At 40.1% G+C, this 19,484-nt stretch overlaps 1 protein-coding gene and 1 long non-coding RNA gene across 8 annotated transcripts in view; one reads left to right on the top strand and one right to left on the bottom strand.

Moving 5' to 3' along the window:
• Nucleotides 1–8,879, bottom strand: part of MORC2 (MORC family CW-type zinc finger 2) — a 39,519-nt gene extending 30,640 nt beyond the window's left edge. For all 5 annotated transcript variants that reach the window (XM_034638738.1, XM_034638739.1, XM_034638741.1 and 2 more), the window contains exons 1-2: nt 7,470–8,879; nt 845–898 (exon numbers count right to left, since the gene is read on the bottom strand). In XM_034638738.1, coding sequence (XP_034494629.1) covers nt 845–898; nt 7,470–7,537 — 122 coding nt within the window. In that variant the 5' untranslated portion in view covers nt 7,538–8,879. The remainder of the gene's footprint in view (nt 1–844; nt 899–7,469) is intronic.
• Nucleotides 8,880–8,913: 34 nt separating this feature from the next.
• LOC105235983 lies at nt 8,914–18,603 on the top strand. Of its 3 annotated transcripts, none has more exons than XR_004619079.1 (3): nt 8,914–11,378; nt 12,556–13,297; nt 14,909–18,603. It is a non-coding gene; the product is annotated as an uncharacterized LOC105235983 (long non-coding RNA). The 3 variants fall into 3 exon arrangements; XR_004619078.1 differs by having other exon boundaries at nt 8,915–11,378; nt 12,556–13,282; XR_004619077.1 differs by having other exon boundaries at nt 8,916–11,378; nt 12,556–18,603.
• Nucleotides 18,604–19,484: the final 881 nt, after the last annotated feature.

The following is a 19,484-nucleotide window of genomic DNA, read 5'->3' as shown; positions in this document are numbered from 1 at the left end:
AATAACAATAAAAGTAATAATGGTACAGGATTATAGTATAGATATAGATACAAACAAAAAATTATCAGCAAGTTCATTAACTGGGGATCTGTTTAGAAAGCACCTCTACCAAAAAAAAAGTACCTCTCTCAACTTTCACCCCCTTCCTTCATTAGTCATCAACACTTGGTCAATAAGCAATGTGTCTGAATTTCATGCTTGCATTCAGAAACAAAACTGAGATAATATTTTCATAATTATTAACAGAATCTTATTTGGATATTTCTATTTATTTCTGAGCCAACCCAAACTTCTTTCCAGTCTTGCACAGTAACATTTATATATCCATCACTAAGAACTCAGTACAACACAGTGTTAAAGAATTTCTTTCAAGCACAGCTGCTAACAATAGAAGACACCTTGATCAACTGGAGTCATCTGACATTAAAATATACATTTTGAGAACACACATAACTCTGGCATAATTTTAAAGACTTTCCATGGTGTACTGTTCTGAGAGCACAAATTAAATCAGATCTTGTCTGTCCCATTAACTTGATTCGTAAGTTTTTATCTTAATTCCCTGCATTTCACTACAATTATCTTTCTCTAATACACAAGAGAAGATAACTTTGAAGGTCATAAGTTCATTATTTTTAGGGAAAGCAATGGATGAATTAAAGTCAATCAAGTAAACCAGAAGTATCAACTAACGTGCTATTAAAAATACTTTTGGGGTAAGAGACCTCTTAGGAGTGAATTACAGCTGCTTACAGAATTGTCTTCCTCCCACATTTTCAGAAGCAAAGGTCACAACGACCCAAAAAGTTTTCAAGCACAGGCTGTATGCCTAAAGACTACATACCTTGCATTATCAACCAGTTCAGCAAGAGCACCAAACAAGAATTCATGAGTAGTTCTGAAATGATAAATACTAAGAATCAGCTGAAGAATTACAGAATTTAACTATGACACCTAGTAAGTCAAGGTTATAAAATGTTAGTTTTTAGGAAAAAAAATCTAAAATTGCCATTTTTCCTGTCAATTTATACTACTGAAATTTAAACTTCCCCACAATTAGAGCCTTTTAAGAGCTTGCTAAGCCCCCTCAAATGTTAATCAAGTTCTGCTATCTACTCATGTTCTTACTATGTTAAGAAACCCACTGTGAAGCATTAAGATTCCTATGTATACTACAGATTTAAAAGTTTTTTCACTACTCATGTTCTGCCTAGAAAAATGTATTTTTCATTGCCTTAACCACCTATCAGTTTCTGCATATCTCTAAGCACGCTCAATGGACAACTTGCTAACATTTTGCTTTACCAATACTTGCATATTACCCATTGGTGAAAGAAGAAAACCCATTTGTTTCTGTGCAGTTTGTACACAAAATATTTCATATGAAAGTGAGGAGAAAGGAGAGAATAATCTATTCCCTGACATTTCAATTCTAGCTAAAAAAAACTTTCTCCACATTAAAGAAAGGAATTGAAGACCCTCTTGTACAATTCCTCTTAGGACAGCTTGGTGTGTTCTTCCTAGGGTCCCTTTAACAAGGTCATCTCTCTTCTAGGAGGCTGCTCAAAGTTGGGTTAGGTAAATACACAGTTACCATATTATTTAGACCTCAATAAATATGATATTTATTCACAAGATGAATCCTTAAATTCTTTCTCCATTTACATTCTCTTTAATTTGTGCTATTCCCATAAAAGTCCTCTTTATTTTTTTTTAAAGATTTTATTTATTTATTTGACAGAGACAGACAGCCAGTGAGAGAGGGAACACAAGCAGGGGGAGTGGGAGAGGAAGAAGCAGGCTCCCAGTGGACCAGCCTGATGTGGGGCTCGATCCCAGAACACTGGGATCACGCCCTGAGCCGAAGGCAGACGCTTAATGACTGTGCCACCCAGGTGCCCCCATAAAAGTCCTCTTTAGATATAAAAGTTAGGATATGTCCACCTAGAAACCTTGACTTTTGATAAAAAAATAAAATCTTTAACCTAATACATTACCATCATCAATTTTTCAAAAATAAATTATTCCAGCTGATTTTTTTTTGTATACCATTTCAGCCAATAGACAAAGTGAAAATTTCTGAAAACTTAGAATAAAATATACCAAAATTATATAACTGATGTTTGGGATCTCTGATCACTTACTATTATCACGTTAAACAAAAAACAAATTGTAAAATATTTGCTTATAAAATAAACACCCAAAACTGAACTGTCCAGGAACCCTGGTTTTCCCTCCTCAAGTAAACCTACAAATTTTTACAATAGTAAATTTTAAATTAAAACTACTAGTTATTAAAAAAAATAGAAAAAAGCAGTTCTTGGAATTTTAGGAAGAACTTTTTCCCATGAGATCAGTGAATATATTTGCTGTTAATCCAAAGGTGGCACCAATAAATATCTTACTAAAAAGTATAAATTTATCTCCAATTCACCTAGAAAATAGAGCTCAAATTCTTCTGACCCAAAGCCAATCCTTAACTATTTTACATGAAAAGAAAAACAATTTCTAAGAGAAAAACCTACAGAAAATATATCTTTAATTAAAAAATTTAAGTCTCAATAATCACCTTAAATTCTCCAAATTATCAATTGAAGAAACAAAGTATTCTGTAGATTACTACACTAAAAAAATAGGGAAAATGTTAAAAAATTAAGGTGATTTGCTAAAGGTAATATAAATTAAATCTACCATTTGCTCTCAAGCTTTCAATCATTTTCCTGTCTGGCTTAGAAACTTACAAAGTGAGTTAGTTTTCTATACTCTAAATGTTTTTAATTTTGAGGATAGTTATATAAAACTATAAAATAACAAATTCTACTGTAAAAGTTCTCATTTTAATGAGAACCTGTACTTTAACTATAGTCAAGGAAACTCACAAATATAGCTCCTGTAACAACAAAAGAATACAACCATAATAAGAATGGGACAACCTGTATGCAGAATCTTTGGAATAAATATGTTTAAGAATGAAGTACTGGCCTTTGGTAGTGAGAATAGTGAATATTAATAATCTTGAAAACTAACCCTGATACCCTTTGCGATCAGGGCAAAGAAATAAAAAACAAATGGCAACCGCTTCTCAGCAATACATATTTCTGACTGCTTCACATGAAAATGAGACATTCAGAATTCAGTAAGATCTCAAAAGGGCAAGTACAAAGTTATCTCTGGCTAAGTTTTCACTGCTTTCTACACAATGTTTAGAAATGTGCCTTGTAAATTCAGGAATTAAAGAAAACATTCTAAATGGCCTTCACTGTTCCACAGAGTATCAATGCTGTTCCACACATACATATTTTAGGTAAGTTAACAGGTATCTTTAAAATGTAGCTAAGGGATACTTTTGTGATATGTAGTGACACAAAAGGGGTCTTTTGTGACAACCGTTGGGAAGGTCAAAGACAACACTCATCATCTTCTCTATACCTTCAACTGATTATGGGTCCTACTAACAAACTCTAAAGTCAGAGTTCTAAATATTTCTTAAAATCATAAGAACCAAAAACATACCAACATAATTTCTTCCCTTTTACAAATAATATTCAAAGAGACACATTCATTGCTTGCTAGCATTTGAAACAGGTATCTGAATAAGTATCAAATAAAATTATTTCCACAGATGTAAAGATTCTTTCCATGTTATCCAAGAAAGGTCAATTATCTGGAAAAAGACAAGGATTTTTAGCAAATTCTCACTTTCAATTGGCTTTTTTACCATTTGTGCCATGATCAAAATAGTTTTGCAGCTCAGCATTTCCAGTGACAAATTCACGGGTAAATCTACTCATTACGTAAGGAAAATGGTGTCCCTATTTATATTCAACCTGAATTTAAACCAATAGATTATCCACAAGTCCACCATACAGTGATGGCTTCTGCTGTGTTCTTGGAGATGTTGACAACAGTTAATTGCCTTAATTGCTAGAAAATAAAGCTGAGTAACTAGAGCAACCATTTTACATTCAAATGGCTTTAATATATTTAGAGTGTGAACCCACATTTCAACTAAGTCCCCCAAAATATTAAGTCTCTAGAGGTAAGAGGTTCCTCTACATTACTACATATATAGATAAAACAAACCAAAATTTTCATATTGCCAGGATAATTTATTAAATGTGCCAACAGGAATTGACAGAGAGCAGGAATCTTACACTTACACTTAAGCATCCTTCTCTATCAGACCACTTAGCAGTACTGCAGTGATTAAGATATGCACCTTATAAAAAAGGAACATCACTACCACCACTGTATCTGGAATCTAGCACCTAGATTGCTCATGAACTTTTTACTAGTAGTCACAAAACCCACCACTAAAGAGCAGTAACACATAAAACCGCTTTTATTTAATAACCATAACTTATTTCATACTAGCAACACCCTGTATTAAAAGAAAATAGCCTAAAACTTTCACATTATCGTAAGAATTTTCCAGGCCTGCTTTAAATCTTAATGCTGATGTAACCAAAACAACCATCAACAGTTACCCTAAACATCACACGAAAACAAACAAAAAAAACCCCTCAAGACAGATGTTTACTGTCTCCAACAAATGCTTCAGAATTTACTAATATAGTTGCCTAATGACCACCACCGAAGAGGAAGCTGCTACTTTGACCGACTTCTGGTTTATATAAATTATTATACACTAAATAAACAATAATCACCATCTATTCAATGTTTACTGTGTACCATGCATGAGCTAATTACTTTATAAACATTTTACATAATCCTCACAGTGTCAAATTAGCCCCCTTTCATACATGAAGAAACTGAAGATCAGGGAAATCAACCTTCCTCGGCCAGGAAGCAGGCAAATCCAAGCTTAGCTAGTTCCCAAGCCCATGCATGCTCCTTCCACTTGCACCACACTGACTTCTATTCTTCTAGCCTGCCTGGGTTCAGCCTGCAAGTCGAAATTACATGGGAGGTAAGCAAAGGGCCATACCTTTCATGATTCACAATACGGCAATATTGTAGATGTCAAACACCCTATTATGGTCTTATGTTTTAAAAATTAGAACAAAGGAGAAGGTACTATAAGACAAATCTCCCCATTTCTAAAGGTGACACTGCAACACTTAACACAGAGAAGATCCATCCACCATCACTAGGAGAAACAAGTCACACCTGATGAAAATTTAAAACCTCGTTACCTCTAGAAATGAATTTCCAGTTATGTCACCATGATAAATAAATCTTGAAATTGGTTATAAACTAACTTATCATGGTATTCTAGGGTTGATATTTTCTTCTGACAGGATTGGACACATCCAAAAGTAGACAACTTCAAAGGTGTGATCCAGATTAGAGAATCTAAAGCTTCCAAAATGGTACATCCAACCCTCAAATATTCATGCAAGCAGGTGGTTCCAATTCAATATGCGTAAGTCAAATTTCACAGAAAATTCTATTTGCCTTTAAACAAGTGACTTAACTAGAGCTCGATTCTTTACCTTAGTTCTGCTCAACTATTAATAAGATAGCAAAAGAAATAATATTCCAGAACCTCAAATTAAAGGTTTTTGAGATAAACAGAATACTTTCCAAGTAGGAAGTAAACCCTTTGTTTTAGAAGCAAAACCACCCTTAAAGGTAAAACTGACTAGACTTAGTACTGCCTAATGGTTAAAGACACTATGGCCAAATAAATCTTATTGCCTTAATTCTTGATGCCTTAAATTTGCCACTTAGCAGATGTGTAACTTTTGGCATGTTACTCAATCTGAGCCTGTTTCCTCAACTGCAAAATAGGAATAATCCTAACCCAGCAAGGTTACTATAAAGATTACTTTACACATGTTTAAAAGTGGCAAGAAGCAATTAACTGCTTTAACTATTATTTTATTATCAAATAAAGTCTTTGGGGTAAGCTGGAACAACCCACCCAGTTTCGCAAGTCCCATTCATGGTCTTCCAAGGTTATCATATTGTCTGTCATTCCAAGTTTGGCCTCTCATTCCACAATTCAGAAATGAAGTAACCATTTCTCAAACACAATCACCTGTGAACTCTAAGTAGCCTTCAAACGCTTGTTCTTAAACATGGCAGTTCAAATATTAAAAAGGATACTAAAGATTTTGCCCAAGACTATGTTATCAACTAGCTAAGCAAGGCTGATCTGCAATCTTATCTACGTGGGTTTCAGATTCATCATCCATAGCATGACACTTCACTTAAATGGCCTCTACAGTACCTACTCTAAAACGTTCTAGTTCAATAATAAGCTTCCTGAACAAAAAATAAAACCAGGCTATCACCATTTGGCAATTCACTTAACTACTCAGAAAATTTTTATTTCCTTGATTGGAAAGAGTAAACAAAAAATTACAGGCTCTCATCACAAATAACATATTGTCCTTTTCCATAAAAAGCTAAAAATTATTTTACTATTACTAGCTGACTGAAGTCTGTATCAACCCTCAAGGTGATTCTTCAGATCTCTGGGCCATTCATGTAGCTGCTCATCACTTCTCCAGGTACTAAAATGGTAGAATACTTACCTTCATCTTGAGAGTGACAAACAAATGTATTAAAACACTATGTGGTTATGATCCCACTGAATTACTTCCAAGAGAATGGCCATAAGAATGAACCCTGAAACATTCCAGGTCAACATGGGATGATGATACTCTCTCCATGAACTCAAGAATCATAACACGTGTTCTGTGATTTGCACATACTTTGGGGAAAGGCTATTTAAATTGTGGGTTTAAACAAGTCGCCATTTCCTGCTTAACACATAAAATCTATATGGGATGTAGGGACGAATTTCCCAGAAAGGTAAGGCCAACTGTTTGCTGAAAAGAGAAACTAATCATTTCTTCTTACAAGTTGTCATTTAAAGGTCTTCATTCTTGGGGCGCCTGGGTGGCACAGCGGTTAAGCATCTGCCTTCGGCTCAGGGCATGATCCTGGCGTTCTGGGATCGAGTCCCACATCAGGCTTCTCCGCTACGAGCCTGCTTCTTCCTCTCCCACTCCCCCTACTTGTGTTCCCTCTCTCGCTGGCTATCTCTCTGTCAAATAAATAAATAAAATCTTTAAAAATAAATAAATAAAGGTCTTCATTCTTTTTTTTCTTGTTAGGAAAAAAAGACTTGTTATAACCCTACTGTTTTGGCTGTTGTCCCTAAAGAGAGAGTTGATTCTAGAATAGTCCAACTTCTGGCGATCCAAAGAAGAGTACATGTTGGATTCCTATCAAACACTGGAGTTTGACAACTCAAGGTATGGACGTCAAAAAACTAAAATTTGCATTTGATCAAATATATTTTGATCCAACAAATGAGGATCATATTCTTCTGGACTAGCAACAAATATTTCACTGATCTCAGTTCTTCAATACAGAGCTCAAGACTCATCCAATGATACATCCCCAAAAGTAAAAAAGCAGAATTTTCGGGGAAAAGGACTTCCGTATTATCAGGCAATGAGCAGGGACCTCAGTAGCACCTAAAGGATACTTACGAATTTGTATGCAGATATTCAAAGGTTAGCTGAGCTCGATTCAGACTGCTGTAATTTGTGAAAGCCATGAGTGCAGTGAGGTCTTCAGGCCTTCGCCCACTAACTGGAAAATATAACCCTACAATGGAATAGATTTTCCAGGATTCCTTCCAGTAAAGGTTTGGTAAATCTGTGCTCCTTACTGTGGAACAAGGTTACCTAGTATCTATCCATAATACATTCAAAGAGATGTCTAAAACTACAATTGATTTCGCCTTTAAGTTTTTTATCTTCTCAATGACTATGATGGAATATTCTGGAAAAAACGGTTATAAATCTGTAGTCTTTTTAGCATTAAGTTTCAATAGTTCAAGGAGTTGAATGTGGACGATGTTGGAGTAGATGGTACCGAAGTTGGAGGTTTTATCACTGCTCCATCTTCACGTTCTTCAAGCTTTTTTTTGTTCCTCCAAATTTCCGATCAGAAAATTTACCAACCCGGAAATTTACCAACTTCTGTCATAAAACCGGACAGTCACCCATTTCTTCACCAATGATCCCAGGGTTCCTAAATAGGCCCCAGGCTGGCGGCCATGAAGTCGATGGAGTGCATATGGCGTTAGTTCCGGCTTCGCCACCTCTTAACTGAAAAGTCTCCTACACGCTGACGATGATTTCTGTTTCCAAAGCCCAGACCCAACCTAGCTTGTGCTCCTGTCCCAACCTCCTCAGGGTAGTGGGTCAAATTACCTCACAGTGACCCACAAAAATGCCTCAGAATTGACCCGCCCAAATCACCTGAGGCGGGCAGCGCCCCTCCCCCACTACCCTCAGACAGAGGCCTCCCGCTCTCGGGCCCTTCCTGGGCCTCGGTTCCGAGGCCGCCGCCTCCTCACTGAGAGGAGTTAGTCCCAGCTTTCAAGGCTCGGGTCGAGGGCTGTGTGGAGAGCGCACAACCCGACCGGGCGTTGCCCGGGGCTCAAAGCTGCCTTTGTCCCTCCCCACGGAATTGGAACCCAACAACCGCAGGGCGTTCTTGGAACCATGTGCTGCCTCCGCCTCCGCCGCTGCCGCCGCCGCCGCGAGACCAGCCGCCCACGCGCCGCGCTGGATGAGATGATGACAGGACTCAGCACCACAGAATTCTGCGTTTAGGGCTGCTCTGCCGCCGCTGCCGCAGCCGCCACCGCCACCTCAGCCACCGCTTTGTCTCCGCTAGTGCACACAACCCGGGCCGCCTCGCGCACTCCCCGACGCCCCAAGCCCCCGAGGCCTCCGCCGCGCATTCGGCCAATCACAGAGCGGCAGCTCCTCCCGCCCCCGCCCTGATGCGACGCCTCCTGATTGGCGGGTAGCGGGTCTCCGCGTGACCGGATCTTGCTAGCCGGGCCCGCCCCTGTCACGTGAGAGCGTGCGCCCCTCTTCCTGCTTTCATGACCCTCTCCGCCATTTAAAGAAACAGTACCGGGGGCGGGCCGAGCGACGCAGCCGGGACGGTAGCTGCGGCGCGGACCGGAGGAGCCATCTTGTCTCGTCGCCGGGGAGTCAGGCCCCTAACTCGAAGAAGCCCTGGCGCGCCCTCCCCCCCTCCCCGGTCTGGTAGGGCGAAGGAGCGGGCGCGCGGTCGATCGAGCGATCGGTTGGCGGCTCTTTCTCCTGCTCTGGCATCCAGCTCTTGGGGCGCAGGCCCGGCCGCCGCGGCGCGCGCCCGGTGGCCGTTGGCGCTCGCGCCGCGTCTTTCTTCTTGTACGCAGAACTCGGGCGGCGGCCTATGCGTTTGCGATTCGACGAGGAGTCGTCCGGGTGGTCGGCGGCGGCGGGCAACTGCTCCGCCCCGCTCCCGGGGAGGCGGCGGCAGCGGCGGGATTTGGCGCGGCCGGGGAGGCGGGGGTGGCCGGGGCCGGCCTGGAGGCCTGGCGCCACCCTTCGGGGCCTGCAAGGACCCAGTTGGGGGGGCAAGAGGGCGCCGGGGGATGGTTGGTGGTGGGCTTTCTACTTTGCCTTTTCCTCCTTATGCCCCCTTAGTGAGGGGCGGGAGCTCCCGCGGCAGCTCCGGGGTGGGGAGACAAGCCCCGGAGTCGGAAGAGCTGGGTTTGCTTCCGGGCCTAGCCACCAGCTGGCCGAGTGACCTTAGGCAAATCACTCTGTAATTTGTCGGCGCCTCAGTTTCCTCCTTTGCCTATCAATGTTTGTGGGGTTGAAAGCGCTTTGTAAAGTATAAAGCGTTGTTGTACGTAAGGGGTGATTATTGTTTGTAATGGGTTTTTTTTGAGTTGTAAGAAAAGTTAGCAATTGCCCAGTTCTTGGATTTTGGACCTGGGAACCTTGGATTGAAGTTGGAGATCCCCCAAACTCCCCGAAATTGTATGCAGAAATAGTGGGAGTGTGCATTTTTGGGGAATGAGGATCCATCGCCAGCAAGTTATCAGAGGGGGCTGTGACCCAGAAGAGTTAAGAACTACAATTGTTTTATGCCACAGGGAGGAAACTGAGGCCTAGTTGTCATTTGGGACCCTTCACAACCGATTTGAAGCCCCTGTTTGAATCCCTGGGATATGTGAGCTGTTTCTATGCATAATGGATATTTGGGGTAACAGCACTCCGCTGCTTGGCTTCTATTCTGAGTCCTTTCCTTTTACCATGGGGTGCCTGAAAGGTGGCTGACACGTTGGTATGGTTAAATGGCACCCAACGTAAAGCAGCTAAAACTCGAAATGGGTGTGTTCTCTAGTCCCTGCAATTCTTAGTGTTTTGCTGCTTATACTGGTACCTGACTCCCGTTCTCTTTCATTGACCGTTTTCCACAACCATGGTTGCCATCCATTACTTGCTTCTATTTTATATCCTTAGTCTGTGCGGTTGGTAGTGAGCAGGCTTATTTTTAAATGGTGCTGCCGAGTCCAGCTAATTAATGGTGCCGGTGGATTTTTAGCAAGCTGGCTCACTGGAACAGACTAAGCCAGGCATGGGATTCCTGAAGATGTTTGGGGGTTTGTCTTTATTAATTGAAGGTTAACATTCTCTGAAGAGTTTTGTTAATGACTTCTGCTGAACTTAAAAATCAGTAGATTTGGAAGTGTTTCGATGCTTAACTTTTTCCTGGCCTGCTTTGTATTCTGTTTGCTTGCAAGTGTGTTACTAAGATGGCCAAAATGCCAGTTACTATTTCTTTGTTAATTGTCAGCTGCTTCTATCAAATTCCAGGCCATTGTGCAGCAAACACTATAGAAATGTTTGAACAGTTGAATTTCAAACATTTTCATTTTGTGGAGTGGTGCTTACCAGTGGTAAAGCTCTAAGCAAGTGAACATAAACACATTTAAGTGTATTTTGTCTGGTTAGGTGTTTACCTGTTTTGCTATTTCATACAAATGTCTGAGAAGATCAATTGACTATTCCTTTCACGTAAAGGGCAGAGACAAATGATCTCACTTCCAGAGAAATGACTGTTTCGGAGAAAAATGTGTTGGTCTTTTAGCTCTTTTGTTATTATTTGGATGTACCTCAAAAGAATCTTAAGACTGTGGTGATCTTATGCTTTCCTCGGGAGAAAGGAGGAGAAAAAACAACTGGAACTCGAAGCTTGAAATTCTGTGACAAAACATGAAATGTCCAGGATAGGAGGCCGAAAAGGTTTCACTACAGTGTTCTGCACTGGCTGAAGCAGATTCTTTTCTGTGTAGCCACAGCATGGACTCCAGATTTCCAGATTTTCAACACCTGGGACCTGAAGAGCGTGTCAGGATGTGACAGGAACTCTGGAGCGGAATATTTTTGTTTTTGAATTTGGGGGCTGTTGACCTTGCTTTGAGAAGAGACAGCAACTGAGCAAGCACTGCCACCAGCACCATTACTGGGAATTTGAAGACCTGAGTTTCTGCCAGACCTTCAGTGCAAACTCTAGCAACACTCCATTGAAAGTGAACTACGGTACTTGCCATTTTCCAAAATGCCTCATTCTTTACTTACCACCTCTGCACTTTGATTCATGCTCTCTACTTTGGAGTGTATTCCTCTGGTTCTTCACCTGTCAGAACACTGCCATTTCCTCAATATCCACGTCAGATGCTCTCTACTTCATGAGTCTCCTTAACTTTTACCTTTTTTTTTTTTAATTTTATGTTATGTTGTTGCTTATCTTTTAGCTATCTTTGTATAGCATACCTTGTGAAGTAGTAATTTGCAAGCATTTGCTCTCTTTCCAGATAGCAAGCGCCTTGAAAGCAAGGGCTTTGTTTTAAGGATTTTTGCCCGCACGTACTACTGCATATGATGAAGCATTTCATAGAAAGGAGTAATTTAGAGAGTGGGCTACCGAAATAAACACTCAGTAAGCGTTTGCTTAATCACTGTGTGGTAACCTAATTACTCTTGATTAGGAAAAAGGACACTAGTTATAGGTCATGTTTCTGTGTTCCATGGTGGGTTGTTTTTTTTGTTGTTGTTGTTTTGTTTTTTTTTAATTCTAAATTTAAAAAGACTTAGGGAGCCCTCAGACCTGAAGAGAAACTGATATATTGCATAGGGTATTAACAGAAGGGTGCGCATACCAGGGTCTTATTCCCTGGGTACCTTATTCTCTCCCACACAAGATGGAATCTTGTTAAAATGAAAGTTAAAGACAGATTTTAAAAGTACAAGGTCATAAGATAATTTGAAGAAAGCAATGGAAAAGGAAGAAGGGCAAGATCTCCTTTGATGTTGGTATTTAAATTTAAATTCAGTTCTTGTGCTACCATCAGAGCCACTTCTTTCTCCCCAGCCAGGCACTGCTCAGCAGCCTGAATACAATCAAATTACTCCCCCAAATTATGAGACTTATGGCAATTCCTGTTTGCTGCTTTCCTAAGACAGTTTGTTCTCAAGAGTCAGGAAGCAGTCCCTGCCAGAGAACTCTTTCTGTTCTTATCATCACTAATTGTTAATCAGAAAGCTTTTTTTATTCCGCATTTATCCTTTGTCAGCTTCTTAGCTAGGCTTATCAAGAATTAGTACCCATCAGGCAGCTGATAATGCTGAGAGCGCACCCACCCTAGTGTTGGGAGAGTCCTGTGTTTGTAATTCCATGCATTTGTTATCTTACCTGTTTTGTTCCTGTCCCTTCCAGTCCTGTGCCTCCTGATTGCTGAGTGTTCGCCTGGACCTTCTGGCCACCTTCCTTGTACAATTACATCAGCCTACAGATCTGGTACCTGGATTTTTGCCCTTGGTGATTCCTTCACTTTACTGCTAAAGAAGACACCATTGCAGTGGACCACTGTGATCCAAGAGGCATTCAACCATCATGATGTGGCCTTCACTTCCACTCCTGTCCTGTTCCACCCAGATTCAGCACAGCCCTTTACAGTGAAGTCAAACTGTTTAAGCCAAGTAGCTGAAGCTATTTTATCACAACGAAGGCCCAATTTGTTCCTTGAGTGTGCATTAGTTTCTTCAGTTAAAGCCTTCAGAGACACATAATAAATTTGGACCAGAGGATTTTTAGTTATCAACACTGAAGAATGACAACATCTTTTCAAGAATAGCATTGGACCATACCCCACAATCTCAAATGATTGAAATTCATGAAGTGTCTAGGATCCTATCCAGGTCACTGGACCTTATTCTTTTTCCACTTCAAGCCTATAGTAGCCTACTGAATAGAAAGCAGATATTCTGACCAGCAGATATTGGGATTAAAACAAAGGCACAGTGAACTCACAGCATCTTTGGGATTACTCAGGAACCAGAACTTTTCACACAAATATAAGAAATTCTACCAAGGAATCCCTTTATCTAACAGCATCTCACAAAGCTCCAGTCAGATTCCAGAAAAGGCCTCTTGATACATCCAGGTAGAACCTATAATGGTAATCCCTTATGTTTATATGGCACTTTATAGTTTCAAAGCACTTTTACATGCATTAATCCCAATTATCAAAATAACACAGTAAATTATAATCATTTTTGCAAATGAGGAAATGGAAATTTAAAAGGTTATACAAGGTGACCCAGCTTCAGAGTGGTAGAGGTCAGGCCTTCTGACTCCCAGTCCAGTTCTCTCCACAGAATGAACTTAGCCTCTACTTTACCTGCAGTGTTAAGATGACTGGAGATTGGTAACCCCAGAAAAGTTTCCAACTTCCTGATCTGGTACCCTCAGTAGTCAGGATGTCATAAGTGTAATCTTGTGATGGCCGTACCCCTAAGGTTTAAGAGCAGACTGTCTCCATAGTGGTAGATTATTCCAGTCAACAAGGCCATGTTCATCTGACAATAAGACTACGTAATATGAAACACAAAGCTACTTTAGATCTGTTGTTCACATGGTATTCCCAAATGGCCTAATTGGAGATCCCTGTTCATGTTTTCTCCTTTTTTTTTTTTCCCCCTAAGTCTTATTAATTAATAACTCCTAGACACCAAGATCTTACCTATGGTCCTCTACCACCAAACATTTACTTAACATAAGTCCTGCATTTTTTTAGAGCAGTGCTATTCATATATGTGTATGTATATTTGATGCATACTCATATATGAAGAGCTTTGGTAGTCCTGTAAGATGGTAAAATATGTGTTCCTCCCCTGATTCAGTGTTGTGTATTAAAAGATCTCAGAAGGCTTGGAACAAAGAGCCTCATTGAGCTGTTCAGCCCAGTGTGTCCTAAATTTAATCAAACACCGAATGTTACTGTTGCAGCATTCCTTTAAATGGAATGGGGAAACTGCTTTAAAGCAGTATAGCCAGTGCTTCCTGATTGCCCTGGAGACCCAGGAGTAAACAGCCTCTTTGAAGCCCCTCCCCCCCATTTCTTACTTTGTCAATAACTGCTTGAATTGGTATGTCGTCATCATCTGAAAGACCCACACCTTGACCATTACCTCTTTCTTTTCTGCTAAAGGAACCGCTAGAAGATTTGTGGGGATATATGGGGAGGGAATGGGGAAAAGGTAATGTTGCCCCCCCCCAATTGGATGAGTTCCATGACATTTAGCAATATACTTCTCTGTCCTTAGAGTTGTGCTGTAAATCTAGCTCAAAGGTATTGAATCTCAGGTGGGTGAGGAGATTGGGAAGGGAAGGGAGGAGGAGAAGGATGGAGAAAGGGGGAAGGAGGGATGAGAAGGAAATAATTTTCTTAGAATTTGAGTTCTAGCCCATTGAGATCTTACCAGTGCTTGAAAAGAAGTCATTTAGCCATGGACTTGGGATAATATTTCCAAAGAAATGGAATGCATTTTGCAGATGTATGCTGACTGCAAAAATCCAGTGCTATTGTCACTTAAAACCAATAGCCTGTTCTCTGAGATATTCACAAACGCAATTTGGGGCCATCAGAATGTGTAGCAAACTTGAATGTTAACTTCATTCTTTAATGTGGCCCATATTAGGGAAAGAATGACTAGGAAAACACCTTCTTGGCTTACCACAGGCTTTGCTCACAGTTTCTGGTTTCTGTGACCTATTTTTTGTATTTCAGCATTTTGTGAACAACTTATTCTTAGATCATTGGTTTTCCAAAGGCTTTGTGACCATGAAGCCCTTTGGATGAAAACTATGTGGAAGCCCAGAGTAAAAGAGGAGCTGCTGTAGATGAAGCAGGAGTGGGGGGCCTGAAAGCTGCCACAAGCATCTTCCTTTACCACCATGGTGACCCCTAAGGAGACTTCTTTACAACACCTAGAATTCTTCAGAACACAGTTTGAAAACCACTGCCCTAGACAACATGTGCAACCTAACTGGCATTCTGATGATCTGTACCTCTGCCCAGCCCAGTCCATGTTCAGTTGATGCTGCACATTCTTAGGAATACTTAACTGTGGGCAAAGTCAGAAAAGTGCAAGAAGATGGGCATATCTTGGCCCCCCCAGAGTAGTCATGTGGGCTGAAAGTGGTCTCAAGTGAACCTAGACTAGCAGCCCTGTACCCCCAGATGGATTTCAAGTCAGTGGTACCTGGGATTCTATATAGTCAGCAATTCATATGTATTCTACACTGACCCACCCCCTTACCCAGCTTCCTTAACAAACACCAGATGCTCTAGTGGTACTTGAAATACATAACTTTGAAGTCTTGATCCTCCTTGGATACCTGAATCGCCAAGTATTGAAGCTGGTACTAAAGTTGATGATGCCTCATTGAGGCCATATTAAACCAACTTGTACATTGGACCTCCCATCATCAGCCATGGTACTCTACTTCGTGTGCAAGGGATAAACATTAACTATGAAAGTAGAACTGAAATTCTGGCAACATTACCTAAAAGGGTACCTGATTCATCTTATTCTCAAAACTACGAGTCACTCTGACTCAACCAGTGGCAGTTACACTGCTCCTTGGTTATTCAGTTTAACTGCTATTGCCAGGATAAATGAGCTAGTAACCTTTAAAAAAATTTCCTCCATCATTGGCAGATCTGCTCCAAAATTATCAATACTCTGCTGTAACTCCATGTAACACCTGATCCAGAAGAGACTATTTTTGAACATCCTCTCTCATGTATGTGATTTTTAAATGTGATCTTTTGGAAAATTTTCTTCTAACCAGTGAGAGGTGTTCTTTTATGGATCTTTTGATGTCTGGTACCATCAACTACAGGTGTTAGGGATATTTGGAGGTAGGCCTTTTGACCAGGCCATGGTAGCTTGCTTGCTGGGCATCTCAAGTTGCGTATCGTCTACGTTTTTGCTGGAAATGTAGACTGACTTGACAATCTACAAGCCTGCAGCTAAGATTTTATCAGTATACTCAAGAGCTTCCTGCAGCTTCTTCCTAATGTTACAAGACCACAGAGTCTTGTCTTTGTGGATGTTTTCCTGGAATTTCATCTGTCTCAATACTGTTGTTTTATACTGATTTGGAGTGGCTGACTTCATTCCTTGCTATGAGGTACTCTCATGCATTAAGACACTTACCTGTTTCTGCAGGATGGATTCAATTCATGAACTCCCAGACCAGATGATGTCAAACAAGTAGACTTCGATTTGTGTCATGAGAAAGATCTCAGTCCCTTATTTCACAGTCTACTTAAGGGCCAGCTGTCCTCAAATATACTCTAATGAATGCACTGGTTAAATGTTGGGAATGGTTTCTTTGTATCTTTGTCTCTTATTCTCTAGACTAACCCTGATTACATGACTCTGTCTACAAATCATCAAACAAGGCCTGCACATCCTCAAGTAATAAAAATTTAATGACTAGCTTGCTTGTATATACAACTATTGTTAATAGGAAGTTATCTACAAACTCCATTTTTCTACCTTCAAAATGTCAGCTCGATTTTTTCTTCTGTACTTACAGAAAAAGACACTGATCTACACTGCCAGTCATTCCCTTTAATCCTGTCAAACGCAGTCAAAATGAGGGTCTTAAGGTGAGGATGATCATCTGTTCAAGAGTCTAGTATATGCTGTGTATAAGAATTGATGGTTGAAAATGAAGAAAGCCTAAAACTGAAACCTAGGATCTTAACTACTATCTCCCTGCCTCAGATCTCAATCTGAGTCTTTGAGCAGCACCATCCAACCAATCTAAGGCCTTGTGTATAAGCTGATTCTCAGAGATGGGTCGAGTTTCTGAAGATGGAGACTTGATTACCAAAGAGAGTAGGGCCAATCTTCATCAACCTGGCTCTCCCAGCCTTGTCATTCCCAGATGTAGCATAGACTCCTCAACAGAACCTCAAGTCTGAATTGAGAATATAGCCTTCTACTGAGCTGAAAGTTCTTGAGCAGATAAACAAAAATCAGAGCTGCTATACCTGACTGGCCCTTTAAGAAAATGGTATCAAGAGTAAACCCTAAAGAATGACCCCGGAGTACTGAGGGTAAAAACTAATTTACAGAGCTTTGATTATCGGTCTGCCCATTCTTCCAGATCACATCCTGGCTGTTGGTGTGGCTAGCCCTGCTGAAGGTACCCTGTTTGCCTGTTTAGACTCAGCCTTTGTATGCCTTTTTTGACATGTTGCAGTCAAGACTGGTCGTGCTTGAGAACTACAATTGGTATCAGCCTGTCTCACACTCAGTTCCACAAAGGAGTTTTGAATAGAAGCAACCTACATCTCACCTCCCCACACCTCCTGCCAGGACTTAATGTTCACGACTAGAAGGACCATGCTATATACCACTTGACCAGCAGCATTTCTTTTTTTTTTTTTCAAGTGCAGAGTAAGCCTCTACGCCTATATGTATTTCATCATGTTCAGCACTTGAGACCCGTTCTACCAGATCAGAAGGACTACAGCAGATTGAAAGCACTGTCCATTCCTCTCTTCTGCAGTAATACAGAGGTGACAGAAATGTACCAGTTCACCTTGGCAAAAGACTAAAGTAACACAAGAAAAGTTTTCCACTGAACTTAAAACTTACCACTGACTTCAATAGCCTCACAGAACTATTTGCTAGTTGTTGTCCTGCATCATGTCAGCAAGATGTTTGGGCTCTCAGATTCAAGTCCACTGAGTACTTCTGTTGAAACACTATTGCATCATCCAAAGTACGCTATTGGACACGATTATTCCATTCATATGGATTACAAGCTTCCTGAGTACAGGACAAACTTACTCCTCATGATGTTTTTTCAGAATACTTTTATTATCAAGAAAGTAACAATGCCAGCTGTTACTGAACAGAGACTAAAAACTTTTTCAGTATCTGGTCTTACTGACATCAGTTGTTTCTGATTGACCAGCATCGATTCCATCTGTTTTTGTATCAACTCTGTGATGTTTCTTGGAACCACTTTTCCCTCTCTTCAGTCCACATGGTTCAGACAGTCTGACCTAACTTAAAACTTCATGGGTGGACATGTTAATTCAGACCTGATCAGTCAGCATAGTCCATCTCTTTCACCATAATGATTGGTTCTGGAATGGTTGTGTGGTCCAAGTTGGTCCAGTGATACTCAGCCCTAGGAGTTTTACTGAACTGTAGAGGGGAAGCTCAGAAGCTCTCTTTACTGAGGTTGCTCGGCTTTGTAGTATGAAAAGTTCAAACCACCAGGGCCCACCATATCAAATGAGCCAGAGAATGAAGCCAGTGCAGAGCCAAATGATGGAGAGACTTGAGTCCTGATGACAACGTTAGTGCCCCTGGATCCAACCGTGCCTGAAGCTAGTATATCCCTATGGACTTTTCAGTTATGTGAGCCAATAAATACCGTTTTTTGCTTTAAGTTACTTGAGTTGGGTTTCTGTTACTTAAAATTGAGTCAGTCCTGACTAGTATACTGTCTACCAATATTGAAACTTGACAAATTCAAGTATTTATTAAACTGGAGTTCATGGACACACTGAAGTCTTCCAAACCAGAAGATAAGTGAAACAGGAAGTGACAATGTTTAAGTTACTACAGAAGCATAAAAATTACATGGTAGAAAAATATAGAAGAAAACCTGAATGCTTATTGGTAAAGGATTGGTTAAATAACACATGGTTCAGCCATATAAGAATATCTACATGGCTGTTAAAAATTTTAAAATACATTTATTGTGTATGAACATGGAAAAATGGCCGTGATATATTATATTAAGTGAAACAAACTATTAATAGAAAAATGTATAGTATGAACTCACTTAAAAATCGTTTATGATGCATAGAAAAGTCTAATGGCTTTCTTCAAATAGTGTAGATTACATGAGACTTTCAACTTGATACATTTCTGTATTTGAATATTTTACACTATTCACATTACTTTTAAATGTTATTTAAAAATAAAGAATTTTAAAAATTAAATTTAGTACTTATTGTTTGACTTTGGCAAGTTACTTACCACTGAGCTTATTTTGTCAAATAATTTAAAATACCCATCTTTATGTTAGTGAATATTTAGATAAATATATTCATCATCCATTAGTGAAGCTGACAAGGTTGTTGTACCTTGTTTGAGGAACTCAGAACTCAGTATTTATTTAATTTTTCAAGCATATCTCTTTAAATGTCTTGAGGGTTTTTTTGGATTATCAGGGTATCATAGTATCAGTGTTCATCAAAAATTATTCTAGTTTTCAATTGATATTAAAAGTCCTCTATTGCAGTGTTCATAGTAGGTAGGTAA

The sequence above is a fragment of the Ailuropoda melanoleuca genome, chromosome 12 (genome assembly GCF_002007445.2).
Source record: "Ailuropoda melanoleuca isolate Jingjing chromosome 12, ASM200744v2, whole genome shotgun sequence".
Taxonomy (NCBI): domain Eukaryota; kingdom Metazoa; phylum Chordata; class Mammalia; order Carnivora; family Ursidae; genus Ailuropoda; species Ailuropoda melanoleuca.
Note: the sequence above shows the minus strand (reverse complement) of the source record. Positions and strands in the feature narration are given on the sequence as shown.